The sequence below is a fragment of the Cherax quadricarinatus genome, chromosome 33 (assembly GCF_038502225.1).
Source record: "Cherax quadricarinatus isolate ZL_2023a chromosome 33, ASM3850222v1, whole genome shotgun sequence".
Taxonomy (NCBI): Eukaryota; Metazoa; Arthropoda; class Malacostraca; order Decapoda; family Parastacidae; genus Cherax; species Cherax quadricarinatus.
This window is the reverse complement of record NC_091324.1, coordinates 31566001-31585892: the sequence shown is the minus strand read 5'-3', so window position 1 is coordinate 31585892 and position 19892 is coordinate 31566001. Positions and strand designations below refer to the sequence as shown.

Genomic DNA, 19892 nt, shown 5'->3' with positions numbered 1-19892 from the left:
GAAATTATACAAATGGGTGATTTACGTCTGGCAGCGGGAGAGACTTGGTGGCACCTGAAATAGAAGGAACCACACGCTGGTTGTTGAAGAGTGGAAAAAGAGTTTGAAGACTTGGAAAAAGAGCTGGAAAGAGTTGGAAGGGAGGTTTGTGGTGGCGTACGTACCTTGTATCTCAACAGAGTCCTCGTCGATTGAGACTCCGGTGAGGGCTGAGGCGTCTGGTCGACGTATTTCGGACATGATCACCAGGTACAGGTCAGCGGCATCCAGGTGCAGGCGACGGTAGTTGATGTGCAGGTTGAAGTGTACCACCAAGGAGTCGTTGGCACCCCTGTAACACCACAACCATCACTGGCACCAAGAGTAGTTTTGGCACCATAACAATTATCGTATACTGACTTCATACCCCCCCTTTTCCCTCTCACTCCATTTCCTTGCATGTTCATCCCCCCTCTACCCTCCCCTCCCCCCGTCTGTGAATCTGCTGACTCTTGCTGACAATATGACGTCTTCTCTTTTCTGACTTTCTAAAATCACAAAGGAAATCTTTCAATTTTTTTCATTCTGGTATAGACTGCCTGTTCTTGGTATCATCAGACTGAATTACTGGGGATTTAAAACCTATCAATTCTAGGAGGGGTTATAAAGGCTCTGTGTCACCTGTTCACCACCAGTCAAGAATTCATTAATCCCTGAGAGACGTATACCTCTGGATGTATATATTATGTAGTGTCTCCATCACTGGTGATTCTTGATCTTGTACGTGTCAGCAGTTATCAGGGAGTCACCAGTGACCTTAGGCGGTGACACCATTAATCTGGTGACACATTAATCTGGTGTCAAACGTTCCAACAGAATCACACCAGAGCTGTCAGCAGTAAGCTGACAACAGAGATAATCTAAAATAAGCTCTTGTCCAGGCTTACTACTAGCTTTACCCATTATTATACATTAATGGTTGCAATTAACACAGATGTTAAATTCATACAGATTTAACCTAGGCTAACGCCATAAAATAGAGCAGCGTCACTATCTCCCAGCTTGGTTTCTTATACATGATGATCCATAAATGTAGAACTATAACGAAAAACTGAAAAATGGCAATAATACTTTTATACACAGAATGTGTTCAGTGTCCGCCATTATTGTTGACACGTGAATATAGATGAGATACCCCCAGGGGATAACAATTTCTGCCCTACTACTTATAACAACTCACAAAATAGCAATAACACAATTACAAACAAACCACGTACCGGATGGGGGTTGAACCAACGGCGTTCAAACCCCACCCGATCCATGTTTACGTATAATATTACAGGTACGGTAAACTATTTCTTCAAGAGGATGGTTGCCACTTACCGGTCGAGGCCCAGCACCTCGGAGCGGATGAAGACGTTCTTGAAGACGGAGTTGCCGTAGATAGTGTCGAGGCGGGTAGCGTACTGCTGGGCGGTGGTGATGTATGAAGGGTTAGTGTGGTCAGACAGCTGCGACGTCCAGCGGTCGCCGCTCCGTACACGGAACATTCCACGGAACACCCGCTCATGTGGCAGCTCCAGCCCCAGGAACTGATCTGGAGGGAGGGGGAAGAGGAAATAAAATCAGCAGTTTACAGCTCGTGGTATATTAAATGAACAAGACGTGCAACAATTGGCTATTGCCGAAACGTTTCGCCTGCACAGCAAGCTACTTCACTCAAATATCACACTGGAGATGGTAGAAGTAATAGTTCTGAGGCTATCAATCCTTAGCCTTGATAAGTGGTCAATCTCCTCAAGCCTCGCCAAAAGTGATGCTTGTTTTATTACATCCAAGACATATCGACTGCATGAGGGTTATTAAGGGGCACGTAAGTTCCTCCATCTAACAACATGTTCAAGGTGAAGTCCAAGATCTTTCCTTAATTCATGGTATAACCTAAATCTTTGAGGAGGCAGCAGCAGCCAAGGAAACAAGCGAGGCAGCAGCAGGGAGGGCAACAAGTGAGGCAGCAGCAGGGAAGGCAACAAGTGAGGCAGCAGCAGCAGCAGGCAAGGCAACAAGTGAGGCAGCAGCACCAGGCAAGGCAACAAGTGAGGCAGCAGCAGCAGGCAAGGCAACAAGTGAGGCAGCAGCAGCAGGGAAGGCAACAAGTGAGGCAGCAGCAGCAGGCAAGGCAACAAGTGAGGCAGCAGCAGTAGACAAGGCAACAAGTGAGGCAGTAGCAGCAGGGAAGGCAACAAGTGAGGCAGCAGCAGCAGGCAAGGCAACAAGTGAGGCAGCAGCAGTAGACAAGGCAACAAGTGAGGCAGTAGCAGCAGGCAAGGCAACAAGTGAGGCAGCAGCAGCAGGGAAGGCAACAAGTGAGGCAGCAGCAGCAGGCAAGGCAACAAGTGAGGCAGAAGCAGCAGCAGCGAAGGCAACAAGTGAGGCAGCAGCAGCAGACAAGGCAACAAGTGAGGCAGCAGCAGCAGGCAAGGCAACAAATGAGGCAGCAGCACCAGGCAAGGCAACAAATGAGGCAGCAGCACCAGGCAAGGCAACAAATGAAGCAGCAGCAGCAGGCAAGGCAACAAGTGAGGCAGCAGCAGCAGGCAAGGCAACAAATGAGGCAGCAGCAGCAGGCAAGGCAACAAGTGAGGTAGCAGCAGGCAAGGCAACAAGTGAGGTAGCAGCAGGCAAGGCAACAAGTGAGGCAGCAGCACCAGGCAAGGCAACAAATGAAGCAGCAGCACCAGGCAAGGCAACAAGTGAGGCAGCAGCAGCAGGCAAGGCAACAAATGAGGCAGCAGCAGCAGGGAAGGCAACAAGTGAGGCAGCAGCAGCAGGCAAGGCAACAAGTGAGGCAGCAGTAGCAGGGAAGGCAACAAGTGAGGCAGCAGCAGCAGACAAGGCAACAAGTGAGGCAGCAGCAGCAGGCAAGGCAACAAATGAGGCAGCAGCACCAGGCAAGGCAACAAATGAGGCAGCAGCACCAGGCAAGGCAACAAATGAGGCAGCAGCAGGCAAGGCAACAAGTGAGGCAGCAGCAGCAGGGAAGGCAACAAGTGAGGCAGCAGCAGCAGGCAAGGCAACAAGTGAGGCAGCAGTAGCAGCAGGGAAGGCAACAAGTGAGGCAGCAGCAGCAGACAAGGCAACAAGTGAGGCAGCAGCAGCAGGCAAGGCAACAAATGAGGCAGCAGCACCAGGCAAGGCAACAAATGAGGCAGCAGCACCAGGCAAGGCAACAAATGAAGCAGCAGCAGCAGGCAAGGCAACAAGTGAGGCAGCAGTAGCAGCAGGGAAGGCAACAAGTGAGGTAGCAGCAGCAGACAAGGCAACAAGTGAGGCAGCAGCAGCAGGCAAGGCAACAAGTGAGGCAGCAGCAGCAGGCAAGGCAACAAATGAGGCAGCAGCACCAGGCAAGGCAACAAATGAGGCAGCAGCACCAGGCAAGGCAACAAATGAAGCAGCAGCAGGCAAGGCAACAAGTGAGGCAGCAGCAGCAGGGAAGGCAACAAGTGAGGCAGCAGCAGCAGGGAAGGCAACAAGTGAGGCAGCAGCAGCAGGCAAGGCAACAAGTGAGGTTGAGGAGGGCTGGAGGAAGGCAGAGGAACTGGCAGCCACCATTAATCACCTGTTGATGTTGTCAGGGCTAACCATTCTCCATAGCCCTGGCCGGGGCTGCCAAGGAAACCCTCTCCTCATTAATATATCATTAGAGAATTTTTCATTTTAAAACTAAGACCATTAAGATTTTCGCTAAGAAAGACCGAGTGGCCACATTTCCAATCAATTCAGTTATATCTTGGCTCAGAATCTGAAGATTCTGCCCGAGGGGATGAGAGGTAACAGATCTGCTCTTGGTTCCTGGAAGACGCTGGAGCCGGGCCGGGGGACGGGGAGGGAAGTGCTGCGGGTCCTGGAGGACACGGTGGGTGCTGGGGGAGCGAGGCGGGTGCTCGAAGGGGCGGCAGTGCTGGAAGGGACACCGAGGCAGGTGCTGGAGATGCAAGGAGTACGGGCTACTCTGGAAACGTAATATAGTCTAAAGGGAGAGGAGGGAAGAGAAATGAACTGTTTATATCACAAACAGGACCTGGGGTTACCATGATGATAAACATATCGCCAGACTTCATATTCAAACTAAATAAGCCTTGCACTTGAATAATCAAATAAAAGGTACCACTTGCGGCTAGCAACTACACAGTATTAGATTTTGACCACCTTACTAAAAAATAGAAGCAGAAGCAAGAAGACAAACTCCACAAAGGAAACTCTGACGAATTTAGGAAATTCCTAAAAGGGAACATAGTAGTACTGAGGATAAAAATAAGGAAGGACAGACTCAGTGATGGTTAGAAAGTTCTACAAATATGATTAATACAGGTTGTTACTGGAGTGTAACTGAGCAAGTGTAAGGACATGGGAATAGAGGAAGAGAGGAGAGACAAGAAGAGGAATAAAGTATCGTGAAAGACAAGGACCTGGGAGTTAAAATCAGACCAAAACATATTCGCCCAGAGCTGAAAATACAATTTTCAACTTCGGTAGTATACGAGAATCTAACAAATTGCACAAAACCATTCAGAGATCTTTACACGACACATTTAAGGCCCATCATAAAATTTGCAACTCAAGTACGTCAAAAGATTTGCATCAAGACTCGCCTAAAAGCTGAGAGATACGAGCTGTGAGGGAAGACTAAAGGACCTGATCATGACGACACTGGAGGAGCGACAGGGAAGAAACATGACAAATAACAATCTAAGATACTGTGCTCATAATGAGAGGTTCAAGTACAAGGGAGCACACGTAGAATACACAAACAAATCACTGGACTATTAGGAAGAGTTTAAGTCTCAGGGAAGTAAGGAGGTTAAATGAGCTAGTTTAGGATTGTGGTATCAGCAAACACTAGACACAATTTCAGAGGAAGAAATAAGTCCATTGAGGCGAGAACCCTGTAAATGTCAGTGTGGCTGGAGAAGGTCAGGAGCTAAATCTCAGCCATGTAAACACAGCTGTGTGTATACACAGAGCGTTGGTGGATGTAGATGCGGCCAATGCGGGCACCAGCAGTCAAGGCGACCAAATATCCGGCAGACAACTCCTGCAAACTTTGCAGTTGCTGCCCTGTTTCCCTTGTAGCAACCCCACAGAGAAGCACAAGTTGGTCCCTGAGTAACTTGGGGCGAGGACGCAGATGAGGCCAGGCTGAGGACACTGCTGAGGCCAGGCTGAGGACACTGCTGAGGCCAGGTTGAGGACACTGCTGAGGCCAAACTGAAGACACTGCTGAGACCAGGTAAAGAATGACACTGAAGAGCTGAAATATCCGAGTAAATAAGAGAGGCAACTGAGAAGACAAGAAGCTGAGGAAACTTAATAAACGAATCTACTGAAAGAATGGCGGACGCCGAAGAAAGTTAAGAGATAATTAAATGCAAGACAACGAATGAAAGAACGACAGAAAGGACGTGAAGTAAGCTGGACTTCAAAGCGAAGAGGTAGCCGACTTCAAATTGAGGAGAAGCGGGACGATTTACAGTGAGAGGAAGATATTCGCTTCAAGGTAACAAAACGTGTGTTCATTTGAAAGCGACGGGAGTATACTGATTTCAAAGTGGCAGGTACAAATTTCAAAGTAATTTAGAAAGCCGCCGGAATGTTTTAGATTTCTGCATAATAAAAATTTCAACACATGACCAGGAATACGCTAAAAAAAAATAAACGAGATTCGGTCATTACGCGATACAAGACAGGTATCCCTGTATCCCGTAAGCGCATTCCTCCCATCTTCTACCTCAGTACATGCAAAAGGTAAGCATCACCACACGATAACCACCATACCATCACACGAAACCTATCACCCATGGGTCAACACCGGCATCAACGGGTGACCAATGTGGCTTGAGCTGTCAACACCAGCTGATTGGATGGTCGCAGATTAAGAAATATCTTTCATTAGTTTCTGTCCCCCCGGGAGTGGTTCAACTCGGCGACTTAGCGACCAGTTCATAATGAGAATTACGTGTGTTGTCGCTCCAGTGTTTCACATGTTCACTAGAACTCATATATACATGTCGTGCCGAATAGACAGAACTTGCGATCTTGGCTTAAATAGCAACACTCATCTTGCCATATAGGACAAGTGAAAATTTGTGTATGCAATAATTTCGCCAAAATCGTTCTGAACCTAACGAAAAAAAATATATTTCACTGTGTTTGTTTAGTATTAAATTATTGTAAACAAATCTAAAATATATTTAGTTGGGTTAGGCTAAAATAAATTGTGCTTCTTATAATAAGGTTAGGTAAGTTTTCTAAGTTCCTTTTGGTGCCAAATTATAAATTTTTACATCAACATTAATGAAAAAAATATATCTTTAAACGTATAAGAGAAAATTTTACAAAGGACTTAATTTTAAATTAGTTATTGCTAATTGACCAGTTTTACATATTCGGCACGACACACACACACATTTATATATATATATATATATATATATATATATATATATATATATATATATATATATATATATATATATTAATATTATATATTTTTTTTTCAACAAGTCGGTCGTCGCCCACCGAGGCAGGGTGACCCAAAAAAGAAAGAAAATCCCCAAAAAGAAAATACTTTCATCATCATTCAACACTTTCACCACACTCACACATTATCACTGCTTTTGCAGAGGTGCTCAGAATACAACAGTTTAGAAGCATATACGTATAAAGATACACAACATATCCCTCCAAACTGCCAATATCCCAAACCACTCCTTTAAAGTGCAGGCATTGTACTTCCCATTTCCAGGACTCAAGTCCGACTATATGAAAATAACCGGTTTCCCTGAATCCCTTCACTAAATATTACCCTGCTCACACTCCAACAGATCGTCAGGTCCCAAGTATCATTCGTCTCCATTCACTCCTATCTAACACGCTCATGCACGCTTGCTGGAAGTCCAAGCCCCTCGCCCACAAAACCTCCTTTACCCCCTCTTTCCAACCCTTTCGAAGACGACCCCTACCCCTCTTTCCTTCCCCTATAGATTTATATGCTTTCCATGTCATTCTACTTTGATCCATTCTCTCTAAATGACCAAACCACCTCAACAACCCCTCTTCTGCCCTCTGACTAATGCTTTTATTAACTCCACACCTTCTCCTAATTTCCACACTCCGAATTTTCTGCATAATATTTACACCACACATTGCCCTTAGACAGGACATCTCCACTGCCTCCAACCGTCTCCTCGCTGCTGCATTTACCACCCAAGCTTCACATCCATATAAGAGTGTTGGTACTACTATACTTTCATACATTCCCTTCTTTGCCTCCATAGATAACGTTTTTTGACTCCACATATACCTCAACGCACCACTCACCTTTTTTTCCCTCATCAATTCTATGATTAACCTCATCCTTCATAAATCCATCCGCCGACACGTCAACTCCCAAGTATCTGAAAACGTTCACTTCTTCCATACTCCTCCTCCCCAATTTGATATCCAATTTTTCTTTATCTAAATCATTTGATACCTTCATCACCTTACTCTTTTCTATGTTCACTTTCAACTTTCTACCTTTACACACATTCTCAAACTCATCCACTAATCTTTGCAATTTTTCTTTAGAATCTCCCATAAGCACAGTATCATCAGCAAAAAGTAACTGTGTCAATTCCAATATATATATATATATATATATATATATATATATATATATATATATATATATATATATATAGAGAGAGAGAGAGAGAGAGAGAGAGAGAGAGGCATATTTTATCAGGTGCGTGAAACCTAATCTAACCTGAGCTATAAGAGTTACAGGTTACGAAATTAACGTTTGGAATCTTTCAAGAAAATATGTTTAGTAACGTAAGAATAATTTTGAGTTCTGTAGATTCACTTTGTCAACCTCTTCCCTTAGTCTCTCTCTCTCTTGCTCCTCCCCTCCATCTTTTTGCATTCTTCCTACGTTTCATTATCGCCCCTTGCAATTTTCCCATTACCATCTCTGGTACTTCATCTCTCTCTCTCTTGTCATCTCCCTCCATCATCCACTGATCTCTCTCTCTCTCTCTCCCCGTTGATTGTCCTGGGTGACCGTCTTTCACTGTCTTTCGTTACTACTTCCTTCTACCACCAGTTACTTAATGATGAATGGCTTCAGAGTCGAGCATTTCCCGAGCGTTCATTACCAACATTCACCTCATCTCGGCTGCAGCTCTCCAAGACTTACCATTCTTGCTTTATGAGCGTACTTTCTTTTCCCTACCCTTATCTAATTCCCCACTTCTCCCTTTTACACCCTCACTTTTGCACCCTCATTACAGCATCCTCTCCTCCATTTCCTCACCAACACTACTACTACAATGTGATATAAGTCAGTACATTCTAATCCATCCAAAGTAACTTTATACGACTTTCATGCAGTGCGACTTTAAATGGTCCAAGTCGGACCGAAACGTCGTCGTAAGCTCCTCTCTCCTATGTGCGGGTTATTTGTGTACTTTCACGCATCCTTTTTAGTAATCCAACTCATTACTGTGAGGCAGCGTATATCCAGGGTGAATGTGTGTGTACAGACAACCAAACCTTTATAAGCTCTGGTGGCCTGGTGGTTAACGCTCTCGCTTCACACGGTGAGGGCCTGGGTTCGATTCCCAGCCAGAGTAGAAACATTGGACGTGTTTCTTTCCACCTGTTGTCTATGTTCCCCATCAGTAAAATGGGTACCTGGGTGTTAGTCGACTGGTGTGGGTCGCATCCTGGGACACTGACCTAAGGAGGCCTGGTCACAGACCGGGCCGCGGGGGCGTTGACCCCCGGAACTCTCTCCAGATAAACTCCAGATAAGCTACCAGTTTTATGTAGGGCACAGTCATAGCTTAATATATTTATTATGCCCTCCATACCCATAATGTGGGCGGTAGTTAAAAGGTCTTCTGGTACGCGTAGTAAGTCCAGGGACTGGATTCCAAAATTTGTTTACTAAGCAAGTTAGAGGTAACGTATTGACAATTTTATTGATTTCAGCGTAATAGTAATAAGTCTGCACAGTCATGACTTGAATCACAAGAACATTACAACGTAGTTACACGTGGCTGTGAGTTACCATGTATAATGTTTAGCTAGACGTGGTTGCATTTAGGCAAGGTAATGTGGTTACAGCCTTTTCCGGCATGTAAGGCGCACTATTTTCCGCCATATAGGGCGCACTATTTTCCCCTCGCAAAAAGTCTTAGAAAATCAGCCTGCGTCTTATATGCTCAAGCTCAGGGTCAAGGATAGATTTAGTGTTACGCTTTAGCAGTTGTTTACTAACGTTACAACTGCTTAAAAACATCTTATATGCATTATATGCCGGAAAATACGGTACGTAAAACAGACAAAAATCAAGATTTTTTCTATTACCAGAATGGCTGGTAATATGCCACTGTGGATAAAATAATTTAACATTATGACTCACGAAATCGTAATAACACAACTGCAAACATATCAGGCAACGAGTGGGATTTGAACTTATGACGAGCGAGTCCTACAACTCTCAGGTCAGTGGTTAACGCACCGGCTTGTGAGTTAGTCTCACTAGCCATGGGTTCAAACATCCACCCGCTCCAGGATTTGATTAATTTAGCATTTCATGAATATGAGTGACTTTTCTCGGAATTCAGTTAGTCTGGTGATAGTTTACATCAGTCTACATCAGCTGGTGCTGTAAACTATCAGAGGTACCTGTCCTTCGAGTAGCAAATCCTATATTCTCCTTGACATTGTGATCCTCAGATCAAGAAGCAGCTGATCCCATGCTCCTGACACTGTGATCCTCACTCATTTAAGAAGTAAATGATCCTCTATTCTGGCACCTGTCAATAAGACATTTGCGACACTTCGAAATCTTTAATGCCGAAATGTTTCGCCGGAAGAAACGTGTTTGCGCTGGCTAACCCTCCCTCCCTTCCATGAGGGAGAGGGAGGGTGGGTTAGGGGCGCGTGGATGGATGGATGGGAAGGCAGGGGGGTAGGCAAACTGGCAGGTAGACGGACGGATGGAAGGGCGGGTGGGTGGGTGGTTGATGGGTCGTCGGTGTATGGCTCATTACGCAGCGAGTGACCCTCTATGTCAACTCTGCCTTACCCCGCACTCCACTATCTCTTCCTGCCAGCTGTTGTCCCCCCCCCTCCATACTCGAAACTCACTCGCCCTCCCTCTATAGTCACTCACCCTCCCTCTACACTCACCCTCCCTCTACACTCACTCACCCTCCCTCTACACTCACTCACCATACAGAATGCTAACTTTCATAGCAGGACATTTATATTTATAAGACAATGTGCAATTTATGGCACTGCACTGAGAAGACGTTTCGACCACCAGAGACTATCAGTTCCCATTGATCGAGTCCCTGGTGGACGAAACATTGCGTCTTATTTACAAACTTGTCGACATATTCTACCGTTGATACATGAAATTTCAAGAACACACTCACGATAATTTTAACATCGTATGTTACTTGTCAGACCTCACCTTAAATATGCTGTTCGAGTTTGATCCCCAAATTAGATGAGGTACGAGTATAAACTAAAATGGGAGCAGAGGCCAACAAAATTCGTATTGTTATTAAGATCACACCGCGCGAATTAAGTCTGAGAGTAAGACACATGTGCAACATCTGGGTATCTTTATTGTAGACGTTTCGCCATCCAGTGGCTTTATCAATACAAATTCCAGGAATGGAATTTGTATTGATAAAGCCACTGGATGGCGAAACGTCTACAATAAAGATACCCAGATGTTGCACATGTGTCTTACTCTCATCTTGTCGGTATTATATACCATTCGTACACGAATTAAGTCTGAAAGTGTTTAATCTCTTAGTAAGAGACTACGGGGAGATTTTCAAGACCCTAAGGTCCTGAACCTATAGAAAGCATTACAATATTATGAAACAGCACGAAACTCCATGGCAAGAGATGCAACACAAATGTCGTCAATTTCAAAGACACCACCACTTCAATACCCAGGATCCTGGAGTCGCCACTCATCATGTCAAACATTTTCAAATCATAACAACGGCTTCTATAATATAGCTGAGCCTCTTGCTATGTTGGGTAACTAACTAACAACAGAATGTAGCACTGCAGTGGGCATGCTGACTCATGCTAGACAGGTTCCTCTCGCACACAACCCTGCTCTATCATGCATCTGATAGTTGTAAAGGCTAAGGTTTCAGTTTCAACACACCTAACTACGCTCCCCAGATATGCATACATTATATACTCATCCAGGTTTCCAGGTTTGCGACTTGAAAAAGAAGCCACTGTGTGGGCGAAACTTTGTCAATAAAGGATTGAATTATACTACATTTGTGTGTATCCATCGTGATCAATAAAGATACATTTACAACACTTGGGTATTTTTACTGCCATAACGTGTTGGCTTGTTGTGCAGGCGAAGACGCGTCATGTTCTTCAACTAGTCAGTATACCGCAATAATATGACATATAAATAGTGTCTGTGGTATACCATTTCTCACCACCCCATACTAAAAAATATTTCTTGCTCTCTGACCTGGTCATGTTTCTGGCTTGAGATGACTATATTGGTCCCCGTTACTCTAATACTTTTCAAATCTTCAGATCTGATTTGCTTGCGCTTTGTATTCATTCAAATACAAATGCAGTTATCTTAGATTGACGTAATTTCTACACAACATTTTTTAGAAGATAAGATTTACATCTGATCTACCTATGCACTGATGAGGCTAAATTTAGTCAGTACACAGAAATACCCTCGGGTTGTCCCCACCAGCATGTAGCCCACTAAAATGACGTCCACCAGAATGCAGTCCACTAGAATCCTACCCACCAGCATGCACACAGACTTTAAAGTTACTACCACCACCTTTTTTGTAGAAGCAAGGAAGGTTGTGTGAGGCCAATTAAAACTTTGGTTGGTCCACTGAGAGAGAGGGTCAGACACAAGGGTCGGGGTTTAACACACACACACACACACACACACACACACACACACACACACACACACACACACACACACACACACACACACACACACACACACACACACACACAGGTTTACCAGGCATGCCCACCTGAGGCCACTTGTTTTATCAACAATGCCAAGAATACTATTTTCACTGAGATGTGACCTCCTGGGAGTGGGGTCACACACTGGACAATGAGAGGCATCCACGTTCAATACAAGAGCAGTGCATATCCCTTGCTTTCTTTCACAGCATATAAAAACCGAAGGCTCATCACATACGGACAACTAATACTATCATTACTAATTCTTTTACTACTACTACTACTACTACACTATTATAGCTTTTACCTGTAGTATTACGTTCATTATTACTGCCACTACCACCACCACCACTACTGCTGCTGCTATTACTACTATTACCGGTAGCACTCCAGTCTTTCCTCTCCCTATTCCCAACCTGTCTTCCTGCCTTCTCCCTTTTCTCGTTCACTTTGACTGGACAATGGTCCGAGACTAACTGAAACGTCGTCTTAGCTCTTTTAAGAGCGGGTATTTTGTGACCACCCCAAGCGTTATCCCAAGATATCCTGACGGGTATCCTTCCCCGTCCAGAATTCGACAGGGATCCTTTCGCTGTGATGGACGCATCGCGGAGGCTCAGTCATTCTTTAAGTAATACTTCCTTAATGGATTTTCCACATTATTGCGTTTTAGGCGTAATATTTTACTAAAAATGAGAGAGTGGATGCCTGTATAATTTGTGAAGGCTTGTTATGGTAGTGGAGGCTGCTGGTGTTATGGCAGAAGAGGTGGGTAACTGAGGCTGCTGGTGTTATGGCGGAAGAGGTGGGTAACTGAGGCTGCTGGTGTTATGGCAGAAGAGGTGGGTAACTGAGGCTGCTGGTGTTATGGCAGAAGAGGTGGGTAACTGAGGCTGCTGGTGTTATGGCAGAAGAGGTGGGTAACTGAGGCTGCTGGTGTTATGGCGGAAGAGGTGGGTAACTGAGGCTGCTGGTGTTATGGCGGAAGAGGTGGGTAACTGAGGCTGCTGGTGTTATGGCGGAAGAGGTGGGTAACTGAGGCTGCTGGTGTTATGGCGGAAGAGGTGGGTAACTGAGGCTGCTGGTGTTATGGCAGAAGATGTGGGTAACTGAGGCTGCTGGTGTTATGGCGGAAGAGGTGGGTAACTGAGGCTGCTGGTGTTATGGCAGAAGAGGTGGGTAACTGAGGCTGCTGGTGTTATGGCGGAAGAGGTGGGTAACTGAGGCTGCTGGTGTTATGGCAGAAGAGGTGGGTAACTGAGGCTGCTGGTGTTATGGCAGAAGAGGTGGGTAACTGAGGCTGCTGGTGTTATGGCAGAAGAGGTGGGTAACTGAGGCTGCTGGTGTTATGGCGGAAGAGGTGGGTAACTGAGGCTGCTGGTGTTATGGCAGAAGAGGTGGGTAACTGAGGCTGCTGGTGTTATGGCGGAAGAGGTGGGTAACTGAGGCTGCTGGTGTTATGGCGGAAGAGGTGGGTAACTGAGGCTGCTGGTGTTATGGCAGAAGAGGTGGGTAACTGAGGCTGCTGGTGTTATGGCGGAAGAGGTGGGTAACTGAGGCTGCTGGTGTTATGGCGGAAGAGGTGGGTAACTGAGGCTGCTGGTGTTATGGCAGAAGAGGTGGGTAACTGAGGCTGCTGGTGTTATGGCAGAAGAGGTGGGTAACTGAGGCTGCTGGTGTTATGGCGGAAGAGGTGGGTAACTGAGGCTGCTGGTGTTATGGCGGAAGAGGTGGGTAACTGAGGCTGCTGGTGTTATGGCGGAAGAGGTGGGTAACTGAGGCTGCTGGTGTTATGGCAGAAGAGATGGGTAACTGAGGCTGCTGGTGTTATGGCGGAAGAGGTGGGTAACTGAGGCTGCTGGTGTTATAGTAATGTTGGTACATCTCTCTCATCCCTCATGTATACTGTACAACCAATTTATGCCAGCGTGTCCTCGCCCCTCTTTGAGAAGTGCCTCTGTTGAAGAACTCTTGATCCAGGGAACTGGAGGCCCCCCTCCCACTCCCTCTGATCAAACCTGACTAACTCCAGTTCACCAGATGAATCACACCCAAAGGGTTTAGCGCTTCTCCATGAATAGTAAATAAGAATAATAAATATAATATTAATGGCCTTTGCATCCTCTAACCCTCTCACCTTCCCCACCATCACCTCACCTTCCCACTGTCACGTCACCTTCCCCACCATCACTTCACCTTCCCCACTGTCATTTCACCTTCCCCATCATCACTTCACCTTCCCCACCATCACCTCACCTTCCCCATCACTGCCTCCCCCCCTCCTCCGTGCCAAAAAAAAGTATCTTGGTGGCCTAATTTGCTTCCTCGGGTGTCAGTGTCTGCTCAGCTTATCAGCGAGGTGCAGGTCTGGCCGGCTTTGTTAGTGGCCCGGGCCGATGGTGCCTCCTGGCACTCTCAAGACCCGGGCCGATGGTGCTTCCTGGCACTCTCAAGGACCGGGCCGATGGTGCCTCCTGGCACTCTCAAGGCCCGGTGGATGGTGCTTCCTGGCACTCTAAGCCCAAGGTTTCTTCAGGCTCTAAGCATCTTCTAGGTTATTACATCTCCTCTGGGTCACCATTTTCAAGTGATGCAGAATTTACCTGAACCAATATTCGTGTTTCAGTTCTCAGTTTCGGGGTCAGACTTGTAGCAAATCTCTGAACTTAACTTTTTTGTGTGTGCTAGATTAGATGAGTTCCATGGTGGCGCCGCATACTCCAGTAGAGATATTACGTATGTAGTGTAGTACAGAGGTTCTCGTCAGTTTCCTGAAGGAAGTCTTTGATTTATCAACTCTGCATATGCCCCTGTTATTTTGATTTGTGTAGCTAAAGTAAAATGCTTGACTCATTCGTTCCGAATCTACAAGTTGACTCTTACAAGCGGTGCTCTCATGTAGCCTCTTACATCCTGATCCTATTCTCACAATCATGTAACTGCCTGAGGGTTAAACTCAAGGAGCCACTTGGTGTACATTACTGTAACTAATTTCATGTTTTTCTGTACCATTCTGCATTCCTCTTGTCTTTATTCTACTGATTAGCTTTGAGGCATCCATAAACTGTGACAAAGAAATGTATTTTACCAGTTACGTTATTTATATATGGTTATTTATCAGGGGCCCAAAAACAGACCCTTGTGGTACTACACTTGTTACACAAATAATCAGCACATGAGTTATTTGTGTATTGTTCCGATTCACGGTTTTGTGCCTCTTTGCTTTCCACTTGTTACTTCTCTCCATTTTGATACCTCACTCCAACTACTCCAGTATCCATTAGAGTACTCACCCAGTCACTCCAGCATGGGTTCCTTCTTGTAGTTTTGTCTCCTGCGAGTAACTCCCTTAAATCTCTTGACACTTTAGGAGACTACAGTTCACCCATTCTTTTTTTCAGCTGATCTTCGTAACTTCAACACAGAACTCAATTAAGGTTAGGTAGGATGTCTCCTCTCTGAACCACTGTTTAACAAGTCTGTTTACAACTGGCTTATCGCACAGAGAACATGTGGAATATTTGCAAGTTTTGTGCCTCTGCTGTAAAAGCATAAAATTTAGCACCACGCTGAAGGTTTCTGGCAACAGGGCCATAGAGGCTCTCTCTTAATAAAAACGGCAGACTATTAGCAAAACGACTGACTACGAAATGATCGACATTTTCGCCGTCGTATAACCGATGTTGTATGAATATAAACGTATGTAAATTTGTTTAAATTTGATGCATGAAAACACAAACGCGCACACAAATGTAGGGTATACCAGTCAGCAATTTTTTTTTTAATATAGCGCGACTGTTTTTTTCATTCGTAACTACAAGATTATGGTATAGGAGGGTAGGCATGTTTGAAGGTTTATGATAAGGAAGTGAGATGTGAGCGTGAAGGAAGCAGACAATCCGTGAGTGTGGGGGGGGGGGGGTAAGGTGCGTGGAAGGTGACAGGCGAATGGTGAGAGGGTACGAGGCTGTGAGGCGATAGTGTGAGGTGTGATGTGAGGGAGGGGGTGAGATACGAGGGAGGAGCCTCACATAAGCACCTCCCACAGTAGCGACGTAGCAATTAGTCTTCTTTTCAAGTTACGAGACAGAGGAAAAAGCTATATTGGCTGGTGTTGGAAGCCTCAGTTAGCAACCTCCGCCTATCTCCGTCCTCCACCACGCACGGCCGCCCACGAACTCACTAGCTGCAGCTATAAAGAAAACACGCATAGCTGTAAGCTTTGCGTGTGAGAGTCACACTAATGAAAGAAGACTCCCGAGTAGAGATGTTACCAGTGGTGTCCCACAGGGGTGCATACTCGGACCAATCTTATCCCTGATATACAAAATCTGTACGGGAATTTAAAATACTCCCGTGGTAACGTCATACTAAGGGAAAATAAATTCCTCTATGTCAGTATTCGCTGACGTTGTGAAAGCTAACTGATCAGCTTTTCAGTCCATAATTGTTTTCAAGTTTCCTCTAGTTAAATTTTAGAAAGACCAACTGACAATGTTTTTAGAAGTCTGTGGGAACTGCTTGTAGTTCTGAACTTTAAATGTTGAAATTATTATAATCATGGGGGAGTGCTAAACCCGTAGGATTATACGGCGCATGTGGGAGGGAGGAAAGGTATTCAGCTCAATTCAGGGAACTGGAGCACAGATCCATTTCCTTAGATCAAGAGCCCCTCACCAGCGTCAACTAACCTCCCTTGAGGGGTCAAATGTTGAAAGTGGTACAAAATACCGACAAGTTGATGATCAAGACATGTGCAACAGTTGGGCATCTTCACTGTTGGAACATTTCGCCTATACAGTAGGCTTCTTTAGTGAAATACAGAGGCAGCAGGTATAATAGTTAAATAAAGATGTAATTAGTCCGTTTCTCCCATGTTGAGGGACTGATTATATTATCTATTTTACTATTATACGTACTGCTTCTGTATTTGATGCCGTACTGTTGCACGCGTATCTTGATCATCATCAAGTGTTGTCAGCTCCGTCCGGAACACACCTCCGGACTTTTTCAACATTATAAAGATGGGTACAAATGGCGCACTGTCGACAACAACGAACAAAAGACACGCTGCAAAACGAGTTTTTATTTGAAACTGTCCCAATAAAAGCTTGATCTGTAACTTGCATTTTTCCTTCACATCTTCCCCAAGAGGTGGCAGCCTCTACTGGTGTGGCGGGTCAGGTACCTACAGCGATGAGTGCCGCAAACTGACGATCTTCCTCAACGCAGCTACTGCCAATGAGTCTTGGCATCTCTCTCTCTCTCTCTCTCTCTCTCTCTCTCTCTCTCTCTCTCTGGCGCTGGAGTGACTAGTGAGGCGACTATGTGATCGACAAGGGTCGAGTGATAGAGATCCTGGAAAGGGAGAGGGACAGATTAAGGCAGAGGCTTTAGGGGCTGCAGCCCAGGGGCCTCCGCCCGTTGGAGGGCCTCCAAACATTAAGTGTTCACAGTTACTGCTGTAAGTTTATAATTACAGCATTATTACATAACGTATATGATGAACTGCTGACAGTTGTGATTAATTTATTTTCCCTTGGAAGGCATCACTGGGGCCTCGCAGAACCTGGCGCCCAGGGGCTTAAAAAATCCGGCTCTGGAGTAGGAAAGGGTTTAAGGTCCAACCTCCACCTCCACCCTCAGTAAAGAAAAAACAGCCCTAGTAGTCACATAGATGTAACTATCAAGGCTACTACGCTGACCTCTCCCCCCTCCCACACCTGCCCTGGAAATAAATAAAAAAAAAATATATATATATAATGACAGAATGATATTGAACAAATTGGCAATTACGTCTGGTGGCGCTGACGATGGAAGTTTGCCAACAGCGAACACACCAGCTATTGAAACTACATTATATGAGAACCAACTTTATTTACCACGCTTCACACGCAACATTTTCTTTCCAGACTTTCGTTCCTTCTCTATAATAATCGTCGCCCTCGTCTTGCTCGCAGCAATCCACATAAATTTTCCTTTATTTAACAGAATTTGATAAAGAACAAAAAGGTACAATACCGTGACTGGAACAATAAACAAATAACCCACACATAGACGCTTACAACGACGGTTCGGTCCCACTTGGACCATTTACAAAGTCGCACGTCGTCGTAAGCAGTGTGCTGCTACCTTACACAATATGAGGTGACGATGTTCATAATGTATCTTTATCAATTTTTTTATTAATATTGGCATTCATGGAAAGCCCATGACTAACATGGGTCATTGAACGCTGCAAGGTTAAACTAGGAGATAGTAGATGGACTATATAATTGCTTATAGTACCGGGGAGATCATCACCCCCTCTACCTGGGTTCGGCTGATCTGGCTAGTGAGGCTGTTGGTGTTAGCAGCACAGCACGAATGCTCATATGCTGCCTGGAAGAACTTGTCTAGTTCCCTATTCAAGACTAGTAACTAGTAAGTGGGAGAGCCAGGTGGGAGACGAGTTTGAGTCGGGTGAGGAGAGAGTGGGAGGTTCAAGTGACGAGGGTAACGCACCTACACACTTTAAATTTTTCTCACCAGATAATTTATTTGCAGAAGAAAACAAGCTAATTGAATGTACACTTTTCCCGTGCGTGTGCGTCTCTTTGTCTCTGTCCCCCACCTCTCCCCCCCTCTCTCTGGACCCGAATCTGGCCCAGAGCGAATGGCTTAAAAGGTGCGGTACGTTTGTAAGTTTTGCGGCAACAGAGCCCCTCGTAGCGGAATGTACCAGTGACAAAACGCCTCGTAGCGGCAGCAACCGTGGCAGAGCACCATCTAGCGGTGCACCGCAGCAGCAGAATACCTTGTAGCGATGTACAGGAGCAGCGGCGGCGGGTCATGCTCGTTACAACGCCGCCATTAATCACCAGCTTTATGAACACATTAACGCGTCAAAGAGCGTGTGGCCAATTCAGCAGCGTTGAATTTCACGGGGCATATATCAGTGCTGGCTACAGCCTGCCAGGGACCCCAGAGAGAGGCAGAGAGAGAGAGAGAGAGAGAGAGAGAGAGAGAGAGAGAGAGAGAGAGAGAGAGAGAGAGAGAGAGAGAGAGAGAGGTAGAGAGAGAGAGAGGTAGAGAGAGAGGTAGAGAGAGAGAGAGGTAGAGAGAGAGAGAGAGAGAGAGAGGTAGAGAGAGAGAGAGGTAGAGAGAGAGAGAGGTAGAGAGAGAGGTAGAGAGAGAGGCAGAGAGAGAGAGGTAGAGAGAGAGAGAGGTAGAGAGAGAGAGAGGTAGAGAGAGACGTAGAGAGGCAGAGAGAGAGAGAGAGAGAGAGAGAGAGAGAGAGAGAGAGAGAGAGAGAGAGAGAGAGAGAGAGAGAGAGAGAGAGAGAGAAAGAGAGAGAGAGACTCCGGAGGCAGTGGAGGCTTTTCCTGGGGGGGGGGGAGTAGGCGAGGCATGGTGGAGGTTGGGACATATTTATTGAGGCAGGCAAGAGCTTCCTGGTGTCGGTGAGAGATCTGTCGGCACAGGAGAGGATCTAAACAGAGGGTTTACCCAACTTGCAGGAGTCAGGCGGAGCGCGTGAGAACGATGAGACATCCACTACATCAAAGAACTACGAGACATCTACGTCAGAGTAAGAACCATGAAGCATCTGTTACGTCAAAGTAGGAAAGAGTATGTATGTATTATTATTCTGATGGGAAAGCACAAAATCCGTAGGTGCGGAACAACGGTCCTGGGAATGGGTGATTATTATAATCAAGGGGGAAGCCCTAAACCAGTACTATTATACAGTGCCTGTGGGGGGATATGGAAGATATTCAGGCTTAATTCAGGGAACTGGAGCACAGATACAATTCTCTAGATCTAAAGCCCATCACCAGTTTCAGGGAAATGGGTGAAAATCAGGCTTGATCTGAGGAAAGAGG

General features: G+C 45.6%; 1 protein-coding gene across 1 annotated transcript in view; it reads right to left on the bottom strand.

The window, feature by feature from the left end:
* The window catches only part of LOC128693952 (uncharacterized), a 59711-nt gene that overhangs the window by 16091 nt on the left and 23728 nt on the right, over nucleotides 1-19892 (bottom strand). The window contains exons 2-3 of the mRNA XM_053783880.2: nucleotides 1363-1576; nucleotides 165-331 (exon numbers count right to left, since the gene is read on the bottom strand). Of these exons, the coding sequence (XP_053639855.2) occupies nucleotides 165-331; nucleotides 1363-1576 (381 nt within the window). The remainder of the gene's footprint in view (nucleotides 1-164; nucleotides 332-1362; nucleotides 1577-19892) is intronic.